A 24238-nucleotide genomic window follows, 5' to 3' on the forward strand; every position below is an offset into this window, starting at 1 on the left:
CGGGGTGGGGGAGCCCAGCTAGCGGGGAGCGCGGCAGCGGGGGGGGAGTCCGGCCGGCCCTGCCCGCGCCGGTGTTGGGGCTGGGTGGGCGCTGGCGGGCGGGGCAAGGACGCGCAGCCCGGGCGGGGCGGCGCCGCTGGTCCTGTCAGGCGCGGCTGCCCGGCGGAGCGGGTGCGGTGTCCAGTCCCGCTCTCCCGGGATGCGGCACTGCCCCTGACCCGGCCGGAGGGAACTGCCTTCCCTTCTCCTGCCTGCCAGGTGTGAGGTACGGTGCAGGGTCACGGTCGGGTACCGGGGACTTGGAAGACTCTTGCCTTCCCCCCGTGTAAGTCTCACCATCCTTTTAGGTTTCAGGATCATGTACCATGGGTGAACCTCTGTGCAAATCTAAGGTCTCAGCCTTGGCTTTTTATGCTGATGATAAATCCTGCTGTGAACTGGTAAGTAGGTTTGTAACTAGTTGGAAAACTTGCAAGATGTTTCAGACCCGATCTTCAGAGTGACTGCTACTGTTGATTAGTTCAGTCGAATGCAAAGAGGACCCTGTACTACTGTGTGTTATTCATGTGCAAAAGTCCTAAATTGGGATAGACCGTAGAGACCATGGTCACTGTAACAGGTGAATTTTACTGAGTTCATATACAGCTATGTAAAACTGAACAGTGATCCCTGTGTCCTTGTAACAGAACTTGACCAACCTGTTGACCGTGTGTCCGGGCTGTTATCTCTGGGATGATGTACCTCAGAGTGACAGATTCAGTTCCTTTAATTGCAAAACAGTCTCAGTTTAGCTCATGAAAGTTCAAGACTGCAAATTAACTGCAGTATTCACCCATTCTTTTTTTCTTGTAATCTCTCATGTTTTTCTTCCTCTTTTTTTTGTGCTCAATAGGCACCCTGCTTTTTAGTTGTTATTTTTTTTTTTGAATGAACTGTAGCACTGTTATGTTGTTATGCTTCCAAGAATGCTCTTCTTGTCTCTCATTTTTCCTTTCTTGCTATGCTTAAGGAGTCTTAGAAAATGGTCTGGTAGTTAATCATCTTTCTGCTGCTTGGAGAGTTCAGTTATGTGTTACTTATTCTAAGCATTGCTGCTGCGAAACATGAACTAGCTGGTCTACTATTCTTATGCAAAACTTAAAAGTACAGGTAAATTTAATTTTGTATTTGTAAAGCTGTATCTTTACAAGGGACACTTATCAGTAGTGAGTCTCATTGGAAGTTGTTTCTATTAATAAATATTTGTTTCTTCAGTGCTGTGGACAAAATAAAATAACAGTCGTGTTAGCATATGATACAAGAAATTCAGTCTTTGAAGATGATGTTTGTGCTGTGCTATATGGGAAGCCCTTGATTTTGTGCAAGTGCTTAATCCTGGTTTTCAAGTTTGCTTTGGTGGGAATACAGCTGTGGGTTTGATGTATAAGGGTGTGTGTGGCTTGTTTTGTGCGTTTTTTGTGTTACATTTTTAATACTGTAGCAAAATCCATTATTTGGAGCGAAGGACACATAATAACTAATTTTTTCCTCTTTGCTGTTGAGTGCCCTCATCTGTTAAATGTAGTCACTAATTTTTGAAAGTAAGCCTTAAACTCCATGTAATGTTGTAATAGTTGAGAAACACAGCTTGGGGTGAAATCATGTGGGTTGCTTGCCCTCACCTTAGGTCACATTACTAAGTCATTACTGCACAGTGTGCTAGTATTTCCAGAAAGTCTGCCACTGAAAGAATAAAGGTCTGTTTGAAGAAACTTTATGAAAGATGTGTTCAGGAATTTGTTTTGATACGCCTGGAAGAAAAGTATTCAGAAATAGCTTTGCATTTCTTTGAAATGATAATGCAGCAATACATAGGCACGCTACGTAGAATTTATTAAATGACATCTATATAATGTTTGTTAAAATAATAGACTTTTTAGGGATGTGCAAAATAAAACAAAGTCAATTATTCTTCATCTTGAGATGCTCATCTGGAGTACTATGTTTTAAACACAGTATTGATGATAATAAGTCAACCCCTTGTGCTGCTCATTTTGAGATATATTTACATATTTATTTAAATATACATCCACTAACTGTCAAAATGTAATTATTTTTCAAAATCTGTGTTGTCATCTTAAATGTGTTTTGTACCTGAGCTTGAACCATTATTTTTTAGAATATTATTCTAGTGTGATTTTATAGTTTAAACTATACATAAAAGTTTTCCAAGTCATTCATAATTATTTATGTCAGGTAAACTTTTTTGTAAGACAGCAACTAAACTATTGTTAGATAACTCTAGTAAATGGCCTTTCCTTATCTCCCCCCCCCCCCCCATTTTTGTTTGTTTGATTTGCTTTTTGGCTGTGCTTAATGTAAATGATCAAGACTGAATCCAAAGGGGTTTGTCATTTGGTAGTGCAAAATACTGCAGAGTCTTTTCCTTGTTTTCCTCAGAAAACCATTGGCAAAGCTGCAGAAACGTGAGAAACTGGGGAATACCAATAGTATTTTATTCTTGGGGAAGTGGGATGGGCATGAGAGAAGGGGGAGCAGGAAGAATTTGCCCACCTCAGAGTGGTCTTAGAAGATAATGAGACGCTGATGAGCGGTGAATGAGCATTATTGACACTTTATAAAAAGCTTCTGTTCAGAATGAATAGGTATATAGAAATAGTTTTCCTGTCTAGGTCTATGGTGTATGCATGAGAATTGTAATTAATAAGAGAAGAATTTATAGCCGATAGTAGTTAACTAAATCATTTTAGTTAGTTATTAATGAGATTTGTTAATTAAACTGAATTAGTATTTTGTTTCAGATCAGGAAAATGCTTTTGAAGCAAATACCCTGTCTGTCTTTTTTGGCTTATGTTGTTACAAGGTTTTGAAGTGTGCTAGTGAGGTTCAGTGGAAATGAAACCCATCTAGAAGGTGCTTTTATGAGTAAAGGTCATGTGCATCAACCACGGGTGGGTGCTGCGTCTTTGGGACTAGGTTTGAACCCATGCAAGCTAAAAGCCCTTGAGGAGCATGTGATATGGAAGCAGACTGCTCAGGGCTGAATAATTGGCTTTAGAGATTTGTTTCCTATTTGATCATGCTGCTGGCTTACGAAGATACAGCCACAGACCCTCTTTTATACTGGTCTAAATATGTGCAGTGGTTGCCTTCTGGTGGGAAAAGACATTGGTGACTGGATGTAAAAATTGCTCCCATTCTTCCCTTCCCCCAAGGTAAGCAGTTTTTGTGTTGGTTTAGTATTAGAGACAATTCAGTAATTGTTGCATTAGTGCAAGACATTTGCAAGACATGTGGTGTTAAAAAGTATGTTTGTCTTTAGGGTCGTGGAGTGTTTATACAGCGATCACAGCATAAGCCGAAAACAGGTATGTAAAGCAAACCAGCATTGCATAACTTTGTGCTGTGCTTGGATCTTTTGATTGCTGTTTCACTTTTTTCCTTGTTTTGTCTGAACAAATAGAGAAAAAATTTTGTGAGCAGAAGCACTGGTATCTTCTATTACACTGGAAGAGTTCTCACCTTTTGGTCCTAATGTAACGTGCAGAAGACCGCTGTATGGTTGTGAGAACAGTGGAAATGGCCAACTAGTTTGAATTGTAGCTGTGTTTTAACTGTATATGTCTAAAGACGCCTTCAAGCTGGTCTTTGTTGATGAAGTTTTGCAGTTATAATACTCAAAATTGTCTTTTAATAGTTGTAGAAAAGCAGGTGACTCAACAGCATGTCAAGTTCTTCAAAACTGTTTTCGCTATACAAATGGTAACCTGTAATATGTAGGAAACTCAGATAAACACAGCCAGCTGTGTAAAATGGATTTTTGCATAATACTGCTTCTGCTCTGAGAACACTTGATGGCACCTCAGTAATCTAAGAAGGATCTTTACATTTTAATGATAGCCTCTCAGGGAAATGTATTTTTGTCAGAGCTATGCATCACAGACATAATGGCCTCTGGAGGAAAAAGAATAATATTGCTGATCTTTTTATACCATGTTGCTATGTGTCACACCACTCTGGGTTTACTGTAGAAAATAATTAAATGGCTATAGTTAGAGGCTCATGTTTATCTTGAAAATAGCATCTGTTATAGCCATTAACAGCTCATAGCCCTTGTTAGGCTCCTCATTAGAGCTAGGCTGTATTGATTAATTTATAATATACTATATCAGTACAGTTCAGGACTTGGGTAATTCCTTATGTAAAGAATGTAAAGCCTGCCAGCAGGTCCCTATTCTTGTCTACATATAAATTCCCTCTCCCCCTTTAGTTTATGAAAAAACCTCAAGCTGTCAGATGGATTTAGGGTGGTTTGATTATGTAGTACTTAGGAATACAGTCTAGAAACAACTGATATTTTAAACGTTTATTTGGACTTCAGTTACTTTTCATGTCTCAAGTGTGTCTAATTCCTAATTATTTTCTTGAAGATGTTGATCCCTGTGAAGTGTGGTGCAGTCAGCCAGTTGACATGTTAAGAGAATATTGTAACGTTATTAAAATACGCATCTTCTGGCCTCTCCTCTTCAAAAGGGAAAGCAATTCTTTGGTAGCTGATTGGAGGTAAGTAGTCATAATCTCATAGTGATCTCACCACAGAATCACAGAAGGGGTTGGAAGGGACCTGTGGAGATCTGGTCCAACCCCCCTGCTAAAGCAGGATCACCTACAGCAGGTTGCGCAGGATTGTGTCCAGCCAGGTTTTGGATGTCTCCAGAGAAGGAGACTCCACAGCCTCTCTGGGCAGCCTGTGCCAGTGCTTTGCCACCCTCACAGTGAAGAAGGTTTTTCCTTGTGTTGAGATGGAACTTCTTGTATTCTAGTTTGTGCCCATTGCCCCTTGTCCTGTCTCTGGGCACTGCTGAAAACAGTCTGGCCCCATGCTTTTGACACTCACCCTTTAGATATTCATAAGTATTGATCGTATCCCCTTTACTTTTTTTTCTACCTGTGAAAGATGGTTGTATACTTTTAAGTAGCAGTTACACTGTCTGCAGGAATGTCTTTGCCAGTGGGCTAAGTTAAAGTCAGAAGTCATAGTTCTTGAATATACAGCAGAAAGTATTAAGAGTAAGTTTCTGATGTTTGGAATCTGAGAGTCTATTTAAGTATTTAAACAGATGACTTGTATTTCAAAAGTACCTAAAGCTTTCTCTCTCTCTCTCTCTCTCTCTTTTTTTTTTTTTTCTCCTCTGAAAGTCTTGATTTGAGTTTGTGACTGTTCTCTTGCTTAGATGTAATTGCCACATATATATATTAGGAATTAAGATCATGTAACAGTGTTATTTTTCTAAATAAAAACTTGTTCTGTTTTTGAGCAGTTCACAGATTTTAGACCAGCATTGGAAGAGACTCTGTGAATTAGAGGTTTTGGAAGACCTAATTGATGTAATTAAAAAAGTTGTTGTAAGTACCATATTTTTAACTTAATGTACATTTTCAAGAATAACAGGTTAGCTAAATCCTTATCCTATGCATTTTAGGATTATATCTTAAATCAGACATTTCCTTTTGCTGGAGTGAATACATTGTCTGTTAGCTGTGTTGCAGCTTTCTGCAGAGAGTGTTATAGGCTTCATTATGGTTGGGGTAACCTACTAAATATTTGCAGAATCAATAATATGTTTGACTGGGGCTCTTGTAAGTTGCTAACAGAGATTCATATCTGAGGAAAATGGCACTATTCTTGAATGAACAAGTTAAATACTTCCCTCTCCCCCAGCTCTTTTTTTTTAAATTTATGTAGGACATAATTCAACAAAATGGTTTGTTGAAATTCTGTGCTCAATCCAAAGCTATACTCTTCCAGTCTGCCTTACTGCTATATGACTTTAATTACATATTCATGTACTATGTTGTTTTTGTAGATTCATACTTCCTTATGCTCTTTTTGCTGCTTCCTCCTTCAGGCAGAGTGCTCTGTTCTCACCTCCTTGAACTTCAGGATGTCCCTGCGGTTTTTCTGCTTTGTCTCATGTGATGAGTTCTTTGTGCTGTTTCCTCCTCTGGTAGTCTCCCTTTTGACCTTTTTATGAGAGGGTCTGCATATATCCCATTTGGCTGTTTTCCTCTGCTTCCCTCTTTTTCCTCAGTCTGTATCTCCTTATCCACGTAGACGTCTGTCTATCCAATAGTAAAATTTATCTGGAGGAGCAGAAGATCTCAGGGGAGGAAGTACTGTTGGTTTGGATGGTTTTCATTTGATGTATCGGCTGGTTCTTCGTTAGGTAGATAGTGGCAGAAGTGGTTAAAGTGGCTGCCTTGCCTAACCAGGTGTCGCAGCATCCACGCACTCTCTAGATCTGTGCTGACATGTATTTATTTTTAAACAAAAATGGTAGGGAATTTGGTACTGAATATTGCCTGAATCTTTGAAGAGGACTAGAGCAGCTGTCCAAATGATACTGCATTCAGGCAGAACAGAAAATGTTGCTGTGTTGAACCTGAGCAGATAAAACCTGAAGTTATCAGATCTTAATAACTTGGGGTTTTGTTTTCTATCCCTCTTCCAGAATGTTCCACCTTTTATTGGAGGTATACTGAGGATTGGCAGCAGAATAGAAAATGTAAGTTTCTCAATTTGTTTTTAATGAGAATGCTTCTTTATTTGTGAATACAAAGGAAATACTTGTACAAATATGCAAAACCTTTAGATGCTTACATAAATGGTGTATTGCCTTCATAAGAAAGACCAAAATGAGTGAGAACTTTGGGGGTAGTTCACGTGCTGGAAAGAAATGGTTTCTCTTGGAAGTTGCTGTTGTGTTGTGGGAGACGAGTTTAGATTGTGCAGCTGGAGCCCAAGATGGCTTTCCAGCCTCAGTTTTAGTACCTGTTGGAGACTTTTCTTGGTACTTCTTCACAGATTTGCCACTTCCTGTTGCATATTTACTCCTCTGAGATGTGGCTCTGCTCTCTGACCTCAGTGTCGAAGATGCTTAGATTCCCTCCCACAAGCATGTAGTTCTGCTTGTGGTGTGTTTGCCTTGTCCTCTCTTTCTGTGCTGGTGTGCTACTCAAAGCCTAGATAAGGGCAAAAGGCAAACACACTTTAGATGTAAAGACAAGAAGTTGTCAGTGCAACCGAAATATTCCACTATTAATTGTGGAAGAGGAAAGGAAATGAAGAAGCAAATATGACTAAACAGAAAATCTTTAAGGATAATACAGTTTTCACTGCAATAGAATATTTCCTAGTATCTTCCCCTTTTCCAGGTGTTGTGTTCCCTCTTGTACTGTTCCTTGGGATCCCGAAGTGAACAGCTTCTGTCTGGTGTTTGCATGTGTGGGGTAGGGGGTGTGTAGTCATTGCTACCTGCAGTTCTTTGTTGCAAGGTCACTGTTGATGTTGGTTTTCCTCATTCTAGAATATACTTAGGTTTACTTTTTATGTTTGGTGGTGCACTTCTACACCCTATTCTTTATTTTCATTGGTCTGCAGGTTCAAGTTATATATGATTATACTATAAATACATGTATGTAGAGAGAGTATATTTTATGTATGTTAGAAGCTGCTTTTGCCCAATTTTGTCCCTGTCTGTTTTGTTGTTTGGTTTTGTGTTGTTGGTTTGTTTTTTGTTGGCCACTTGTTTATAGTTACTGGTTCTCCAGTGTTAGCTTGTGCCCCATGTCTTACCTATCCCACACTGCTTCTCTTCTAAAATGCATTATGCATCTTGAATTTTCGTGGCCCGTGCTCTGTTGTCTCTAGCTTGCATTTCTCTATACTGCATCATTATGTTAGTCACAGCAGCATTAGCTACTTGTAACCACTATTGGACCCTACTAGTAAAGCAAACTAGTTACAGCCACCCAGATGAAAGAAGAGTTTCTCTTAGAGCTCTAACTGAGCTCTTACCAGGTCAGCACAAGCTCAAAATAAGACCTGTGGCCTTGCAAACTCTATACAAAGCTTGTTACCTGTGACTGGCAGTGCTGTCTGATGGGGCTACAGTAGGGCTGAGTGTGATCACTGTGAAAGTTGCTTGTCTCTGGAGATAGGCTGGAAATCTTTTATGAGACTGGTGATACTGATGCAATCTGAAAGATGGTGAATGGCTGAGTAAGGATGTGGTTTGGAAACCTGCTGATGCATCTGCTTTATCAAACTCAGCATACAGTAGAAGTAGTTACATTTTTTTCAGCTTGTAAACTTTGGACTATGGACATTCTTCTTTTCCCTGTGTTTGTCACCTTTTTCCTACCTTGTAAGTTCTGCTGCCTACCGTAGGTTAAATGCAAAAGTTAAAAACAACTGATGTTAAAAGAAAGTATCACAGCTGTTAATGGCAATAGGAGAAGCAGAATATTAGAATTGTATGTTACTGCTGGATAACCCAGGTCCTGCATTTTTGGTGATATTTGTCTTAGTTGTGTGGGTTTTTAAAATGACTTTTCAAAAGCTGCAGGTCTGGGAGAATTCCAGGCAACAGATGTTCTTCACTCGATCCCTCTCCTTCAAATAAAGCTTTGCAGCTCAAACAATTAAATTCAGTTTGAATAGAAGGGAAGTCAGGATTTGTGGAATCAAGTCTTGTTCCTGGCCTACGTGTCTTAACAGCCTGGGGAATGCTGCTTTTTCCAGTCACACTTGTTGCTTCACACTGAAGCAATTTTGTGTGCAGTCATCAAAAATAAGTTTCTAAATCAAAGTCTATAATTTGAATCACTCTGCTGTCTGACATTGAAAGAATGACTGTTTTCACTTTGTGAGTGTGCTGTATCATGCTGTACCTGAGTTGTTCAGATACTTATATTTGTGAGCTGTAGTCTATTGCAAAGGCTAACACATAGTGCATAGTGTAAGTGCTACAGTAGTATTTGTTATGTTTACATGGAATACTCCAGTATATTGACAGTGAACTGTTGGTTTGTGGGGTGGTTTTGGGGTTTTTTTAAGACTTTGCTTTGTTTAGAATTAACTACCTTTTTCCTTATTTTCCTTTAATTGAAATAGGGTTTCTTTGATATTGGAGATGCACTTGATTGGGTCAGATACGCTGGTGATGCCAGCATTCTGCAGAGACTGGAGAAAATTGGTGATTATGGTTGGATCTATCTTGAAATTTTCTTTCGTGAATGTAAGTATGAACGGTTTTGAAGAAACCACGGTGAGAAGTCGTCTGTGTTGTAGCATTGTAGTTAGGAAATAGTTAATGTTTGCATGTATTTCATTGTTCCTGGAGTGATTGGGTAAGCAGTGGTTGTTTTTTTTCATTATTTGAGCCAGTCAATTCTCCCTTGAGTCTGTGTGCATGGGTTGTATTGAGAGGGCATACACCCTTTCTGAACTATTCACAGTGTCTTTTTCACTTTGGTGTGCATTATGGGCTCTGTATGTGCCCTCTAAATCAGGACTGAGTTGAAAGTTTCCTGAAATATTATTTGGGTCAAATGCTTAACAGAGGGTTTTGTCTGAATGTTATTTGAGATGTAAGTTATGCTGTAAAAATGTTAATGTGTGTAGCTCATGACAGTAGAAAGCTCCCAGGCCTGCTGGCTTTGATGTGTGCTAAATGGCTTGTATTCTGGTCTTACTTTTTGTATACATACCTTCTAACTCAGCTGTTGCAGTAACAGTGTGGTAGAAATTGAACTTGCATGTAAGGAGAAACATCTTTTTATGGTTAAGTACCAAAGTACAAATTCTGTAAGATGAATATCTCTACAAATCTTTAAAATGCAAATTCTTTAAAAAACAAGTGAGTTTCACTTAAATGCTTGAAATTAGGCATGTGCTTAAATGTTTTATAGTCTGCATTCAGTTATTTGTGGTTTAAGGAATAATAAATAATTCTTATTAAACATTCCTGTTGCTTAATTTGTTTCTGTTTAGTTAGAATGTCCAATTTTGCTTCCAGTCAAAAACAAAGCTTGATTCTTAGCAGCAGAAGATAAAACCTCCTTCTTGTCTTTAACATCTTCACCTGTGGTGTTTTTCTGAATTTTATCTGCAGGCAAATGCTATATTACTAAAGTTGCTTTGGAAGATTGTAATTTAGTTGAAGAATTTAAAGCTGTGACCTGTGAAAACTGTAGGAAGGTGAGAGAAGATACTGGAATGTGTTTGTGTGTTTCTGGTTTTTTTGGGAGTTACGATGATCAAATATTTTAAAAAATGATACAGTTTTCAAAAGCTTGAGTGAGTAATCCTGATATAGTTACTTTGAGGGATCCTGGTCTAATAAGCAGAACATGAGTGTACATTGGAGAGCCTTCTGCTCCTCACAGGCACCCCCGCTGCCCAAGAACTCAAGGAAATACAGTTAATATTAATAGATTAGTCTAACACTGAATTAAAATGCTCTCAAGCCATGTGCCTCTCTAGTGTAGATGGTGTTTTGTTTGTGGTTTTTTGTTGTGTGGTGTGTGGGTTGTTCCTGTTTTTTTGTGGGGTTTTCTTTTTGTGGGAGTCTAATTCCTGCCTCTTTCACACTACAGTTCTGTAGTTCAGGAGCTGCCCTGAAAGCTGCTGAGTAGGGAACTGTGCTGCTGTGCTGTGGGCAGCCTCCTTTGCTTTGATACATGCTTGCTTTTGGTTATAACTGTATTATGGAAGCCAGGAGAGCTTCTGAGTTCCTCCTGCTTTTTAATCACTGCTCATTGTATTTTTGTCTGTGTAACAGTTTTATTTGTACACTTTTAACCTTACTAATTACAGTGAATTAAAAATATTAACAACTAGTAATGCATAAATAAAACCCTATTTTGACAAGCATTAAAACTTAGCTGCATCTTGTAAACTACTATTTACAGTGAGTGCTGAATTGTTTTTTCTTGATTTCACAGAATAGTGAATCTATGAAACAGAAAGGGAATGAGGAATTTTCCCAAGGAAACTTTGAGCGTGCTATAATATCATATACAAAAGCCATAGAGTTTTGGTAAGAACTAAACTGATTAACTGGATTGTTTTATATCATACATATTCAGCTTATTCAGATTTATCTTGATTATTTCTTATATTGTTTTGTGTGAGCCACTCTACTTAACAGGCCAAATGATACCTAATTTAATAAAAACCCCAAAAAGCTGCGTAACAGACTTCTTGTTCTATTTTATTTCTTGTTTCCAAAGGCCCTGTTAGAGTTTAAAGCTGATCTAAAATGACTAAAAGTATAGTAAACCTGAAAGGATTTATTGTAGTAGTAGATAGAGTTATTTGGTAGGAGCAGCCACTTTTAGTATTGTCCATCCTAAATACTCTTCCAACAGAACAATGTGGCCAACTGTTGCAAATATGTATCATTTCAGCTGTGGTGCAGAAATAGTGAACAAGAACAAATACTTATTTAAGTAGCTGCTCTTAGCTGCTCTGTATGTGGCACATTTAATTTCCTTTTTAATGTCTTGTTTAACTTCCTCGCAAGCATTATTCACTGAAAGGCCTTGGAGACTTTTCTGGGCCTTGTAACGAGGCAGAGAGACTATATGAGAATTTACATCCTGTGCATATAGAGCATTTGCCCTCATCTTGTAGTCCACACATACTGTGAGCTAGCTACAGAACATTGGTTTAGTGTAATTGCTACTTGAGTTGTAGTTGTGCAAATGCTGCTTTTACACGTTCTGCTGTCTGAAATAGGAAATTCATAAAGTGCCACCTTTCCTTAAAAATTCATTGTGCAGTGTTTTATTTTTCATTTTGAAGGCTGTACTTTTAAATTTGTGCAGTTGAAAGGATAAATACTTGGGTGATGTCTTGCTTCAGACTTTTCATCACCTCGGGGGATACATTTCAATCTCATTCAAGCTGACTTCAGCCTCCTTGAGAAAGTGGGTAGTCTGACTTCAGTCAAGTAACTGCATCTGAGATGGAGCAGGCTTTGCTCAGGGTAGCTGTTGAGGGGAGGAGGGAGATGAAGCCAGTGAAAGGGTAAAGGAAGTCTCATGGCTTGGAAAGAGCAAAGGAAGTTTCATGGTTTCCACGGTCTGTGGAGCTGAGCTATTGCTACAGCTATTCATTAGAAATGGTTCTTTGTCCTTAGGGCACTTCTGGAAGAGGGAGGATCTCTCAGTGGTGTTTAGTCACGAGGGAATCCTCTTTCATCTGCTCTGTACGCTCTCTTCCCCTTCCCATTCTCTGGTTGTGAACCAGCTTTGACCTGCTTTGTATCCCACCCCCTTCCAAAGCAGCCCCATCCTCCCGTGGTTTCCTTTCCAGTGGTTGCTGCGTTACACACACAGGTTCCCTCCTCTCATTCTCCATTAGGTATGTTGAGGGCAATGCTTTAGCTCTTTAGACCTGCTGCTTAGTCTGCTCCATCAGGCAGAGAAAGAAGTGGACCACCCAGTGGTCCAGAAGTGTTCATGAGATGTTTGGTTACAAATTCCAGAATAAACTGGGTTGTATTGTAACAGTCATCTAGCATTTCCTTGCTTTGCGCTTTGTTTTCTTAAGTAGGCTGAGAGTGTTTTGAATTGGTTGGAAGTTGCACTAGTGGATCCAGATTATTACAGAATTAAGACTAATTCTCAGTGACTTAACTTGTAAATCAAAGGGACTGTGTAATAAAGCTTGTATATAATTGTTGGTGTTAGAGTGTTTGTGGATATGGATAATTGCTGTGACAACTTACATTTTTTTTTTCTCCTTATGAACTTCAAAATAATATACATTACTAACTTTTCATATTTTTTTTTTTAGTCCTGTGAACCATCTTCTGTATGGAAACCGAGCTCTTTGTTTAATTTTCACAAGGCAGTACAAGTAAGTAACCTCTGTTCTATAACTGAGATGTGATGATCTGCAGTTAAACATTGGCAACGTACCTGGGAAATCAGTATTTCATTTATATACTTAAGTATATAGTAAGTGTGATGCTACTACCTTAGAAAAGCAGTATTAAGAAAAATTAATATTAGCTATATCTGCTGGTGGTAAGCAATAGCATGTAAGTTTTTTTGTGTGGGTGGGTTATAGAACAGGAATGAACACATGTGCACAAACACCCCCCCAATACCAGGGAGTATCATGAGTTATATTAAACCTTTTGAAGGAATAAATGTGGGCATGGGGATTATTTTCCTTACATCAGCTAAGCTAAAACTCTAGTTTCTGAGCAAGGTGGGCGTGCTGCCTTTTATGTAGAGCCAACCCAAGAACTGATTAGTGTCACTGGAATCTGTTACTAGTCCAGATCTAACTGCTGGGATAACAACACCCCCAATTAAAATCGGTATCCCCGTGACTCTCGGTTTCTGCCCATTTCCCTGGTACCCACCCCTCCGCTGGGTACTGCTGTTGGCAGCGTTACTGTTCGGGCAGCAGCTCTGGGGAGCTGTCGGCGTGCAGAGGTGGGGAAAGGGCTGTTGGCGCCGGTGGTTGTTTCTTCCTCGCTGTAGGATCCGCTTGGGGGCGCCGTTGTGTTTGCCGAGGTCTGTTAACTGTCTAACTGCCCGCTGTGGGCAGCGCCGGGCTCAGCAAAGGCGGCTGCTGCTGCGGCGGCTGCTGCGGCGGCTGCTGCGGCGGCTGCGGCGGCTGCTGCTGCGGCGGCTGCTGCGGCGGCTGCTGCTGCGGCTGCTGCTGCTGCTGCTGCTCTGCTCTCCTCTGTAGCTGTAGGGATAGGATAGGCTGCTGCTTTTCTGACCTGGCCGCAGTTGTAATCCCCGTAATTCCCTAACACCTCGTGTATAAAAGGTCAGTTGGGCATGTTCTTCAGGCATCAGCTGTTGAGGGTTTTGGGGGTTACTGTCTTTCAGTGCTCAGCAGTTATTACTTGAACCCTCAAATCTCTAGCTAGGATTATGCAATTACTCTCTAATTTGACTTCTGTCGAAATACTTAGGCTTGGTATTTGGGCCTTTCTTGTTAAGGCTTGGCTTTTTTAAAGGCACACTTCATTAGAGCTCAGTTAAGGGGTAGGTACATACACAGCAATGCTGCAAAATGTAGTAGGTAGGGGAAGGGAATAAATATCTGATGGGTGAAATATTTGAGACTGTAAAGTTTTAACTCAGGTAAGTTTCAGCTAACAAGTGTTATCTGACCATGCCTTCACACAGGTGAATGAACTGTTGTTCTGTTCACTTGGTGGTTTTTTATAGTGCCTTGTACATCTGGTCTGTAGATTTTTTCTGAAGTGTAAATAATAAATGCCTCTTCTTTTTCTGTTCCTTCTCTAAGGAGAGCTCTTGCTGATGGAAAAAGAGCCACTATTTTGAAGCCTAATTGGCCGAAGGTTAGTTTCATGTACATTTCAAAATTGTCTTTTGTTGGTACTTTAAACCAACATAAGAACCCAGAGTCTTATTACAGGTTTGACCCAGGTATATATGACATGATCTTATCTGTACTTTCTACACTAAAGGCAGTAGAATGAACACAGTGAACTAAGAATTGTGCTTCAGTCAGCCAAGTACATTGCTTGTATTTTTATATTAAAAAATTATTTTTACATGCTTCTAAGTGTTTTTACCTGGTATTTTTGTGTGTCAAGATTAAAAAAATACTTGTTACAGTGCTGTGTGTAGCTATATTATCACAATGCTTTAAAAAGAATATACATAGTCCTTAAAAAAAAAAAAATCCAGATTAATGACCAACATGTGTTTCCCAATATTCTTGGCCTAAGGAAAAGTAAATAAGGGATAGTTACAAAACTGCTAAGTAGTAGTTGAGCCTGGAGGAAAAAGTAAATTTGCTTTTTTCCAAAGCCAGAGGCTAGCTGCTACTCCCAGTAAATTATCTTTCTGTTTCAGTGTGCTGAACAATTAAAAACTCCATTTTTCATCTAAACATCATTTGTCCTGAAACAGGTGGCATAGATTGTTTCTGAACATGTTAAATTTTACTTCTTATTGTCTCCTGCAGCTGTTTTGGATATAAACTGTTTTCTTCTTTGTGTGACAGGGTCACTACCACTTCTGTAAGGCGCTGTCATTACTGGGGGAACATGAACTGGCTTTGAAAGCCAATGAGAGAGCTCAGGAACTGTGCAAGAACATTCTTGATGGACTTAAAGATCTTATTCAACAAAATGACAAGTTAAAGAAGACATTAGAAGAAATCAATGGTAACCTTTTCTGATTTCAACATCTACCTTGAACATAGCAAAACTTCTTCATTGGTAACTTTCCTTTGAAGCTAATTGCTTTCTCCCCTCATAATTTTCTGTAGGTATTAAACAGCATAAACAGAAACCAAAGAAGATGCTTGAGAAAAAGTAAGAAAGTATAAAGTTTGTGGGTTTTTTCTTTTAATTAGCAGTACATGACTACAGTAATGCACAGATATTGCTTGAATTTTGTAAATAGAAATGGAAGGAATAACCTTACCAGAACTGCAACCAGAGTGCAACCTTGGTGTAAAGAGGACTTTGAGGAAATAAACAAGCCATCCTGAGATGTGTTGCACTTCCAAGTAGTTTCCTTCATCATTTTTACCTGTGTTTCAAATAACAGGAAACAGTTAAATTTTCATGTATTTTGTCCTCCCAACTTGTAATTCAGTAATTCATTTCCTGTTCTTCTCTAGAAAATGGTATTCCCTCTGGGTTTTGTTAAATTTCTGCATAACCTTGGACTGGCAATTTAAATCTATGAAAAATGGTTCTTTGAACAAATCCTTTAAACGCACTCTACCCCATTACGTTTGTGTAAGGGATAGACAACTTGTGTTCATCTCTGTTTCTTTTCATTGTATATGTATGGCATGTGTCTTAAATGTGGGGAAAAGACATCAACATTGGAAGAGTTAGGGCTCTCTCTTTTTCCATATCAGAGAGTGCAGTTCTTCGGAATCAAAGTCAGTAATCTCTCAAGAAGAAAAGGACATAGACAGAAAGAGAGCAGAGCCTGACCCTAAAGACCATCATTGTCATCAAAAACACGATGCCAAGGTAAGGTATGGTCCAGCTGGAATTACACCACGAACACTGTTGACTTTCATTGTTCTGGAATGTTATTTAATGATGTGGCTGATGTTTTTCAGCCACTGTGCTTTAATAATTGTGTACTTTCTCAACTAAGTGCACTTTTCCTATGATATTTGACTATCAAATCTGTATTCAGAACTCTGGATTTGAAAGGAGGTGGGAGGTTGCTGCCTGACTGAGGAGGTGTAGGCTGCATGTTACAAAGAGGAGAGGGGTCTCTTTGGGCTTGTTGAAAGTGAGACTCAAGTTATGTGTGATGTAATGGACAGACCAGTCCTGCCTGTCAGTGTGCATTCAGATGTGGGCTTCCCCATCAGTTAAGCGAATTGGTGTGATGGAGTTTAGTGAAAGATGCTTGAGCCAAAGTTAATTCATGTACAGGGTTTTTGCTGTACTGGAGTATCGTTTTGCAGCGCTATTGTGGTGTTAAGGTATTTGCATGGTTATAGACCATTCTTTTCATGCTCTCTGAACAGATTTATTTTGTGTGGGAAAACCATTGGTTAGTGTGCTTAACAGGGTTTTGTGGTACTCAAGTATGTTTGGCTTGTGTTTAAACCAAGTGTACTATAGTGCTAAAATGCAAGATGGACTTGAGCTTTGTTACTAGTCCTTTGCAATTCTTTAGATTCGTTCTTTCAATTTAAAAGACTGTTTACAAAGGCAAATACTTTGCTAGGTTTCTTCTTCCTCACAAAAAACGTTAATAAGCTTAAAAGAGAAAGCTAAACTGTTTTGAAGGAGATTTAGACTGCTTAAAGAAGCACTGCCAAGAGTAGCAGGAAAAGTGGGTTTGTTGAAGTAAGCTGATGTAAAAGAGAGGTCTAAGGAAGTCCTAAGAAGGACCTAAAAGGTTCAATCCATTACTCTGTGGCCCAGAGGATGTAATAGTGATTCAGAGTTACCTATACAAAATCATAATGCCCTGTGATACAAGGTTATGCATAATAATAGTCACTTGCCAAAGATCTGCAGTTAATAAGGGGATCTCTCAGCATTGAGGAGTAATTTGAGAGGTGTCCCAACTCAAGGAATATTGCTGCCATACTGCCAGCTACCTAGGAGGGACAGCTCAAAAAAACCCCCAAAACTAACCAACCAACCAAAAAACCACCCTCCCCCCCCAAAAAAAAAACCAAACAAACCAACCCACACCAAACCAAAAACCCAAACAACTTGCTCAGGCTGTGATATTTATGGAATAAAGTGGTTGGCTTGTAGTCAGATTACATGCGATGGGAAAGGCATGCACGAGGCTCCTTGTAACCATAACTACTTTTGTTTCCCGATCAAATTAGTTTTGGAAGAACCTATTTCTGTGTTCATCTCATGATTGGTGTTCTGTTTTTGAAGCTCATCTACATCAAAGCTTACAATGTCAACCTGTCTGTGTGTGGGTTTTCAGTGCAGTCTGAAACTAGAAAAGGTCATGGCTTAGGCCTTTACTTTCTTTGGCATCTGCAGCAAACACCTATAGGTTTGGTCAAGGAGTCCAGTGAATCCATCCCAGAAGCTTAGTGGAGTAAACTTTGTTCTCTGTTCATGGTTGGTTGTTTTGTTTTTTTTTTCTCCTGAAAAAACTATTAAGCTACACATCACTGAAGGATGACCAAAGAAATCCAGCAACAGAAAGCCTCTAGTTCTGCCTTCTAAATAACCTTCTAAGTAACCTTCTAAGGTTATTTTACTGTTGAAAGGGCAATGGGTGTATTATGTGGTCGTGATTTAACCCTGGTAGGCAGTTCAGCCCCGTGCAGCTGCTCCCTCACTCAGCTCAGTGGGATGGGGGAGAAAATCCTAAGTGTAAAAGTGAGAAAACTCATGGGTTGAGATAAAGACAGTTTAACAGGCAAGGCAAAAGCTGCACGCACAAGCAAAACAAAACAAGGAATTCATTCATTACTTCCAAGCAGATGTTTAGCCACTTCTAGGAAAGCAGAGCTTCATCATGCATAATGGCTACTTAAAAAGATAGATGCCATAGCACCAGAACTCTCCTCCCTTGCCTCCCCCGATCCTCTTTCCCCCAGCTTCTGTTGCTGTGCATGACATGTGGTATGGGACATCCCTTTGTTCAGTTGGGGTCAGCTGTCCCCTCCCCAGCTTCTCATGCACCCCATTGGTGAGGTAGCATGTGAAACAAAAAAGGCATTTGACACTGTGCAAGCACTGCTTAGCAATAGCTAAAACATTGCTGTATTATCAACACTGCTTCAATCACAAATTCAAAACACTGCACCATACCAGCTGCTGTGAGGAAAGCTAACTTCATCCCAGCCAAAGCCAGTACATAGAATAGAATGCTTTAGGTTGGAAGGGACCTCAGAGATCATCTAGTTCCACCTCTCTGCCATGACCAGGTGGCCCAAAGCCCCAACTAACTTGACCTTAAACGCTTCCAGGGGTGGGGCTTCCACAACGTCCCTGGGCAACCTGTTCCAGTGCCTTAGCAACCTCATAGTAAAGAATTTCTTCATATCTATTTATTCTTTACATGCAAAAACATCAAAAAAAGGTGGAAAGCTGGGGAATTTTGTTGGTGCTTACATGATTTAACGTGGGTTTCACTAGTGGATGTCAGTGGAATTTCCCAGCTGTTGCTCTCTTAGCGCCTGTCTCATGTCCAGTGTCGTGGGAAGCCTGTAAACCATTTCTGTGGGGAAATTCTGCTGTGTGGTTTGCTTTGCCAGATGTGTGCAGGCTGTGACAGTCCTGCTGCTGTAACAGCATGGAATTAAAAATGTAATAGTCGGCCTCCACTTTGCTTACAGACAGTTCTTTCACACTAATCTAAAGAAACATTGGTACCTCTTTCTGATTGTCTTTACTATAATTATAGTAAGTTAATTAATAGCTTGTTATAACTTAGCCTATAAAGTGTGTTTATAAATAAGCTATATAATATAGCAAATAATGTGAATGTTTGTTTGACCAGCAAGGTCAAAACCATTCAGCATGCAAACGTCAGGTTTCAGAGGAGGGCGGGGTGGCAAAAAATGACTCACTAGTGGGGAAAACGAAACCAATGTGCAAGGGCAAAGGGAAAGAAAGTTAGATTGCTTTTTCAGTGAATACTGTCAAATGTAGAAGCAGCACTTAAGGATGTCTTACAAAAACATTCACCTGCTTTTTATGCTATGAGAATCTTCATAATGTAGGTCTGTAACTTTATCTTCCTTTAGCATGAATGTTACTACAAAAAAACTACTGTTTGTCAGTAATATATAATATAAATTCAATCTGAAATCAGTGAATTTGTGTGGGGAAAGTGTAAGTGTACAAATATGCTTTGATTAATTAAATTATTTTTCTTTACCTCCTGACTGGGGACATAAGACATGATATTATCATGGTGATTCTCTATTTTAAATTTTACTTGGTTTTTTTCTTTGTTTACATTTAGAGAGTAATATATACTTGTGTTTTCCTGTCTGTGTAAAACCAAACTAACCTGTTTGTCATTAGGTGACTGACATCCAAAGAACAGAAAGCAAAGGTTGGTCTCTGGAGTCTCCACTGAGTGAGTTTTTTTTTTGCTGTTTACCAAGTCTGAATCGGTTCTTGCCTTTCTGTTGCTTTTACTAATGAGCAGAAGCATTATCTGATGTTATTTTTCACAACAGTAAGCTATCATGCTTCACATTTTTCCTCTTAGTGTGCTGTTAGTTAGATACTGCTTCTCTCCTGTATTTCTTACTTCCCTCACGCTTTTGTAGTTTGAATCTACTTCACACGGATGAATTCAGAATTGAAACTACAACTAAAAAGTAGAATGCTGAGTCACAGGCTAGGAATGCTTTCCCTCCTTCTGAGACAGGTATGGGATCTAAAGGGATCTAAGCTTGAGAAGCCTGTGGGTAGTTTCAGTATTTGTAACTGCCTTGTGACTACTAAAAGCTCTAAAGATTCTTAAGAAAATAACAGCACAGTTAGAGAGGAGGGAGGCCACAGAGTATCTGTTAGTTTTTTATCACTTATTGAACCTGCTGTAACCAAGAAAGCGTGTTTCCCTGGCATTCAGAAATTGTTCTTATTCACCGTGCTTGTATGGAATAATACTACTGGGTTTCGATCACTTGTATGCTTATGCTGTATTCTAAAGTGGTGACTTCCAAGGCAGTGGTCCTTCTGGTCCTGTCCGTGCCCAGCCATTCTGTACTTTGGATTTTGCATACCTAAATACTTAGCTGGCTAGGTGCCAAACTGCAGAGCACTTCAACATTTGGTTTTCTAGGAAGCCAGTGAAAATTTGATTTTAAAAAGAGCAGCCAAAGTGATCTTGCCCTTGTGGACTTTGTACACATGCAAACATCTTGAAGAATTAAAGTATTTATGGGGAGATGGAAAATGTGATCGAGGTTGCAAAAGAAGAGTCAAGACAAATTTGTTGTAAAGGTAGTATGTGATAGGGTGATAAAAAGAAAGAAGAAACTGAAGTGTTGAAAGAGCTTACTGCAGAAAGCATAAATCAGAGAAGGGTTTTAGAAGGGGCAGGTCCAAGCTTTGGGAAGACAAATTGTTTTTGAGGAACTATGTGTAGATGATGTGAAGAGACAAGATGAGAAATGCATGGAGGCTGCAGGGAGTTTTGGATGAGTTTAATAAGTGAATCCAGTAATTTTCCTGAGTGAGAAGAAAAGGTCTGAGCAGTAACGGGAGTCTGATGATGCATTATTGGAAAAGCTGCTTTGAGGTAGTGGAAGAGATCAGCAACAACTTGCCCGTTTGGTAACCTGCTTAATCACTGGTAGCAAACATGGGATTATAAAAGATGACATGACATGTTGACTGACTGCTGGGGCATTTGGAGTCCAGCTTACCTGGCAGCAAGACCAAATGTTGTGAATGAATGTCTTTTGAATACACCTAAGAGTTGCTCTGCCCCTGGTCCCCACCGGTGGTAGCGTGGTTTGAGATCCTCACACTCTGTGTGAGTAACATCAGCAGTGTCCTGCTGCCCACGTTGGTCAGGGGGCAGGGTGTCTGCAGTCTGTCTGTGCCACTGATACTGGTCAAGGGCAGGGTGTCTGCAGTCTGTCTGTGCTGCTGAGATGGGTGAAGGGGCAGAGTGTCAGAAGGATAGCTGATTTTTAAAGGGGCTCATGAGGGAAAAGGGATAATGAAAGGTTGAGTTTAGGGAGAAAACTGAAAAATTCAAAGCTAAAGAGGTGATAAGACTGGGGAATGTTGCATTTAAAGTACTAACTTAAAAAAAAAAATCCACCGTGATTCCTTGGGGTTTTTTCTGTTCTTCCTTTCTTCTCTCCTGCTCGCAGTTACTATGTAGAAGATAATATTTGATTTGGCTTTGATTCGAAAGGAGGAGTTACGCTCTGAATGACTAGCTGATACAAGTTTACTGTGGGTGGAGAAGAGTAGCTTGCTTTTCCTTAGCCTTTGTTCGTTTAAAGGCTTAAGAATTGCAGGAGATTTAAGAGAAAGCAAAGGAACTTTATGCCACTGTATCTTATCTTAAAATTACTGTCCTTTTTAATTTCATTTTTTGTCTTCATGTACTATTTTTTGGAGCATGCATATGTTTCTCTTAAATATCTCTGTTTGCTCCTATTGAGAATGTCTAGCAAAAACAATACTACTACTATTTTAAAATTTTTTTGGGGTAAGTGGATTGTGTTTGCTGTGCAATTAATGTCTCCTTAAGTATTTTAACTAATTCAGCAAGAATTGCATTTTACTCTTATTTAAAAACTATTGTTTAAAAATCTGAAAGTAGTATTTAAGCTGGTGGTATATGGGAATAGTAGTTTCTGTGTGCATTTTTTCTGAAATAATTTTTGTTGAATGGCTTTTAAAATTACATTGTTCAATGAAAAATTAGTGCTGGTTAATTCTTGCTTTTGATGGTGAGAGGGAAGCCTTTTATTCCTTTATCTTCATTAATATTTTGTTTTGAATGATAGATTTGTTTCTTAAGGGAAAAGAACCTATATAGTGAAGAAAAACTAGTATCTCTCTAAATGGTTAAATGACGATATGCTTGAAGTGTTTTCTGGCTTTCAAAAGGCTTGTTTTCCATCATCCATCCATTATAAGGAATTTATAATGATTATTACTGTAATTTTGGAGTTTCTAATATCTATGAAAGGTTTCAACAGACACCTATTCAGACTCCTGTGTGTCAATTTCAGGATGTTTCATGAAATAATTCTGAACATGCTCAGTCTTTATGATGCTTGATGGTTTTTTCCGATTAATTTAAATTTTATGTCATTAAGTAGTTAGTAATTTTTCATTAATTCTAGCACAAGGAATGCAGTGTGTATGCTAACAATTTAACTTGAGAAATGAGTACATGAGACATCCCCCTGGCTTGAGTGAGTTTACGCAAATGGATAGATTTGTATTTCATGTAAGTCATGAAATAAACTTCTTAAAGCATAGATAGTTACTGAAATTTTGTATATAAAACTGGTAACTCAGGTGTTTTTTGGGGTTATTTTTTGTGGTTTCTTTCCCATATTTGATTTCATGGTAGTTCAGGAGAAGCATAATAATAAATCAAGCGGTGTTAAGTGATTTAGGTAGCTGTACCTTATGTGTGGATTCTAGTGCTCAATCCAGGTGCTGGACTGTATGTTATCTGTGCGATTGTGTGCAATATTAGGAAGCCACAGTTGCCTCCTGAACTGCTTCTGAAAGATTATAGCCGGAACTATCCCCTCTTGGAACAGGTATCTGAGGCAGAAGAAAGCATGCCTGTGTGCCTTGTGAAGTGCAATAGGTTTAATTAGCAAAAAAAAAAAAATAAAATCTGCTGCTCTGCACCCCTTACTGCACATAGTAAGAAACAACTTGCAATGTGAGGCTCAGCAATTCTGCAACTGAATTCATCAGCTGCTTACTGGTTCCTTACCGGTCCAGAAATGCTATATTTTTCCCTTTGCCTTGCTTATCTAATCGTCTGTTTACTAGAAGGCTGCTCTCCCATAAGTGGATTTTGTCACTGTTGCTGTTGTCATTAATGTCTTGTAGAGTTTGAATTTACAGTTCTTGAAAATGAAAAACTTTTGGACTTAATCATGATTATTCACATACACATTCAGATGCCTTATGTTTTGTTTTAGTTCTACAGAAAATGGCTGAGAGATTATTTTGCAGTTAGTAGCATGGCTTCCTGGTCTTGACCAAATCCAATGAAGTATTAAAAGACATTTTCTTCTTCCTTGTTACTAATGAATTATTTACTCAGCTTGTAGAGCCCCGAGTGACGGTTTCAGATCTCTGAAGTTGTAAAGCATTAGTGAAGTTTTAAATCTTTGACATAAAGTTTCAGTTAGGAATGAATCAGTATTACATAATAGATTCTTTCTTGTCTCTTTTATCCAGTGTTCCCACGTCATCAAATACCTCTGTTTTGTAATCAGGGGTATTTATTTTGATCTGACTCATATTTTTACATTACTGAGATTAATGAGGCTTGAACATAAGTCCTGTAGCAATGTGACTACAGAAATTTTACAGGAGTCCACTACTTCAAAAAGCAAACTGGGACATCCACAGTGATCTATTATTACCTTTATAAAGTCTGATTCTCAACTAATATCGAATAATATCAGCTGTGGTTTTGCATAACACACTGATTCCTTTAGCTCAGTGTCCACTTTATATTGTTGCTACAATATAGTAGAGTCAGATCATATCTTAACAGAATTTTAATTCTTGTGTGTGTTTAAAGTGTCTTTTCCACTTTATAGGATTAATAAAACCCTATACCACTTAATAAAATAATACATATTCATACTGTAACACTGAGAGATGGCTTTTTGAGAAATTATATGTTTGGGTTAGTTTTCAGTCTTATAAGTTTAAGATTATTAACTATAAAGCAAAATGTGAGCTCCAAGTGCATTTTTTTCTCCATTTTAGGTGTTGATCATTTTGTTTTAAATAATTTTCTTCTTGTTATAGGCCAAAGTCATCAAAACAAAGGAAGGCCAAAAACCAAACCTGGTGACTCTGAAAAGGCTAAGTAAGAAATTTTATTTTTAAATTTATTATTATTTGGAGGTATTTTATGTGGCACTTATAAAGGACTTAAGCAAACTTTTGACTTGCTGCTTGCTCTTTGCAGAGTGCTTTGTTTACATTGTTTGCATACTCTTCAGGGTATAGTTCATGTTTTTGTACCTGATAAATACTCACAAAATTCTACTTTTTGTGAAAAGCCTGAGTTGCTACTTCAGAACTGAATATTTTTGCAAAACTCTGTTGAGTTTCAGTAAGTGAAGGCATAAGTTTAACTGCTGCTTAAAAACTGTTGTCCAAAACAAGTCACACAGTGTAGCTGTAGCAAAAAACGTGTTTCCCTCACAGCAGAAGATAATAGGAGTTTTGTTCCAGTT

At 38.9% G+C, this 24238-nt stretch overlaps 1 protein-coding gene across 1 annotated transcript in view; it reads left to right on the top strand.

The window, feature by feature from the left end:
• Nucleotides 1–365: 365 nt before the first annotated feature.
• Nucleotides 366–24238, top strand: part of TTC3 (tetratricopeptide repeat domain 3) — a gene marked incomplete at its 5' end in the record, with an annotated part of 58951 nt that continues 35078 nt past the window's right edge. Inside the window, 15 exons of the mRNA XM_084279307.1 lie at nt 366–440; nt 3323–3368; nt 4431–4563; nt 5322–5406; nt 6513–6566; nt 8957–9080; nt 9957–10042; nt 10789–10883; nt 12647–12709; nt 14126–14180; nt 14852–15014; nt 15119–15164; nt 15722–15839; nt 19341–19395; nt 23805–23865. Coding sequence (XP_084135433.1) covers nt 366–440; nt 3323–3368; nt 4431–4563; nt 5322–5406; nt 6513–6566; nt 8957–9080; nt 9957–10042; nt 10789–10883; nt 12647–12709; nt 14126–14180; nt 14852–15014; nt 15119–15164; nt 15722–15839; nt 19341–19395; nt 23805–23865 — 1259 coding nt within the window. The remainder of the gene's footprint in view (nt 441–3322; nt 3369–4430; nt 4564–5321; nt 5407–6512; nt 6567–8956; nt 9081–9956; nt 10043–10788; nt 10884–12646; nt 12710–14125; nt 14181–14851; nt 15015–15118; nt 15165–15721; nt 15840–19340; nt 19396–23804; nt 23866–24238) is intronic.

The sequence above is a fragment of the Gallinula chloropus genome (genome assembly GCF_964237585.1).
Source record: "Gallinula chloropus genome assembly, chromosome: 1".
Lineage (NCBI taxonomy): Eukaryota > Metazoa > Chordata > Aves > Gruiformes > Rallidae > Gallinula > Gallinula chloropus.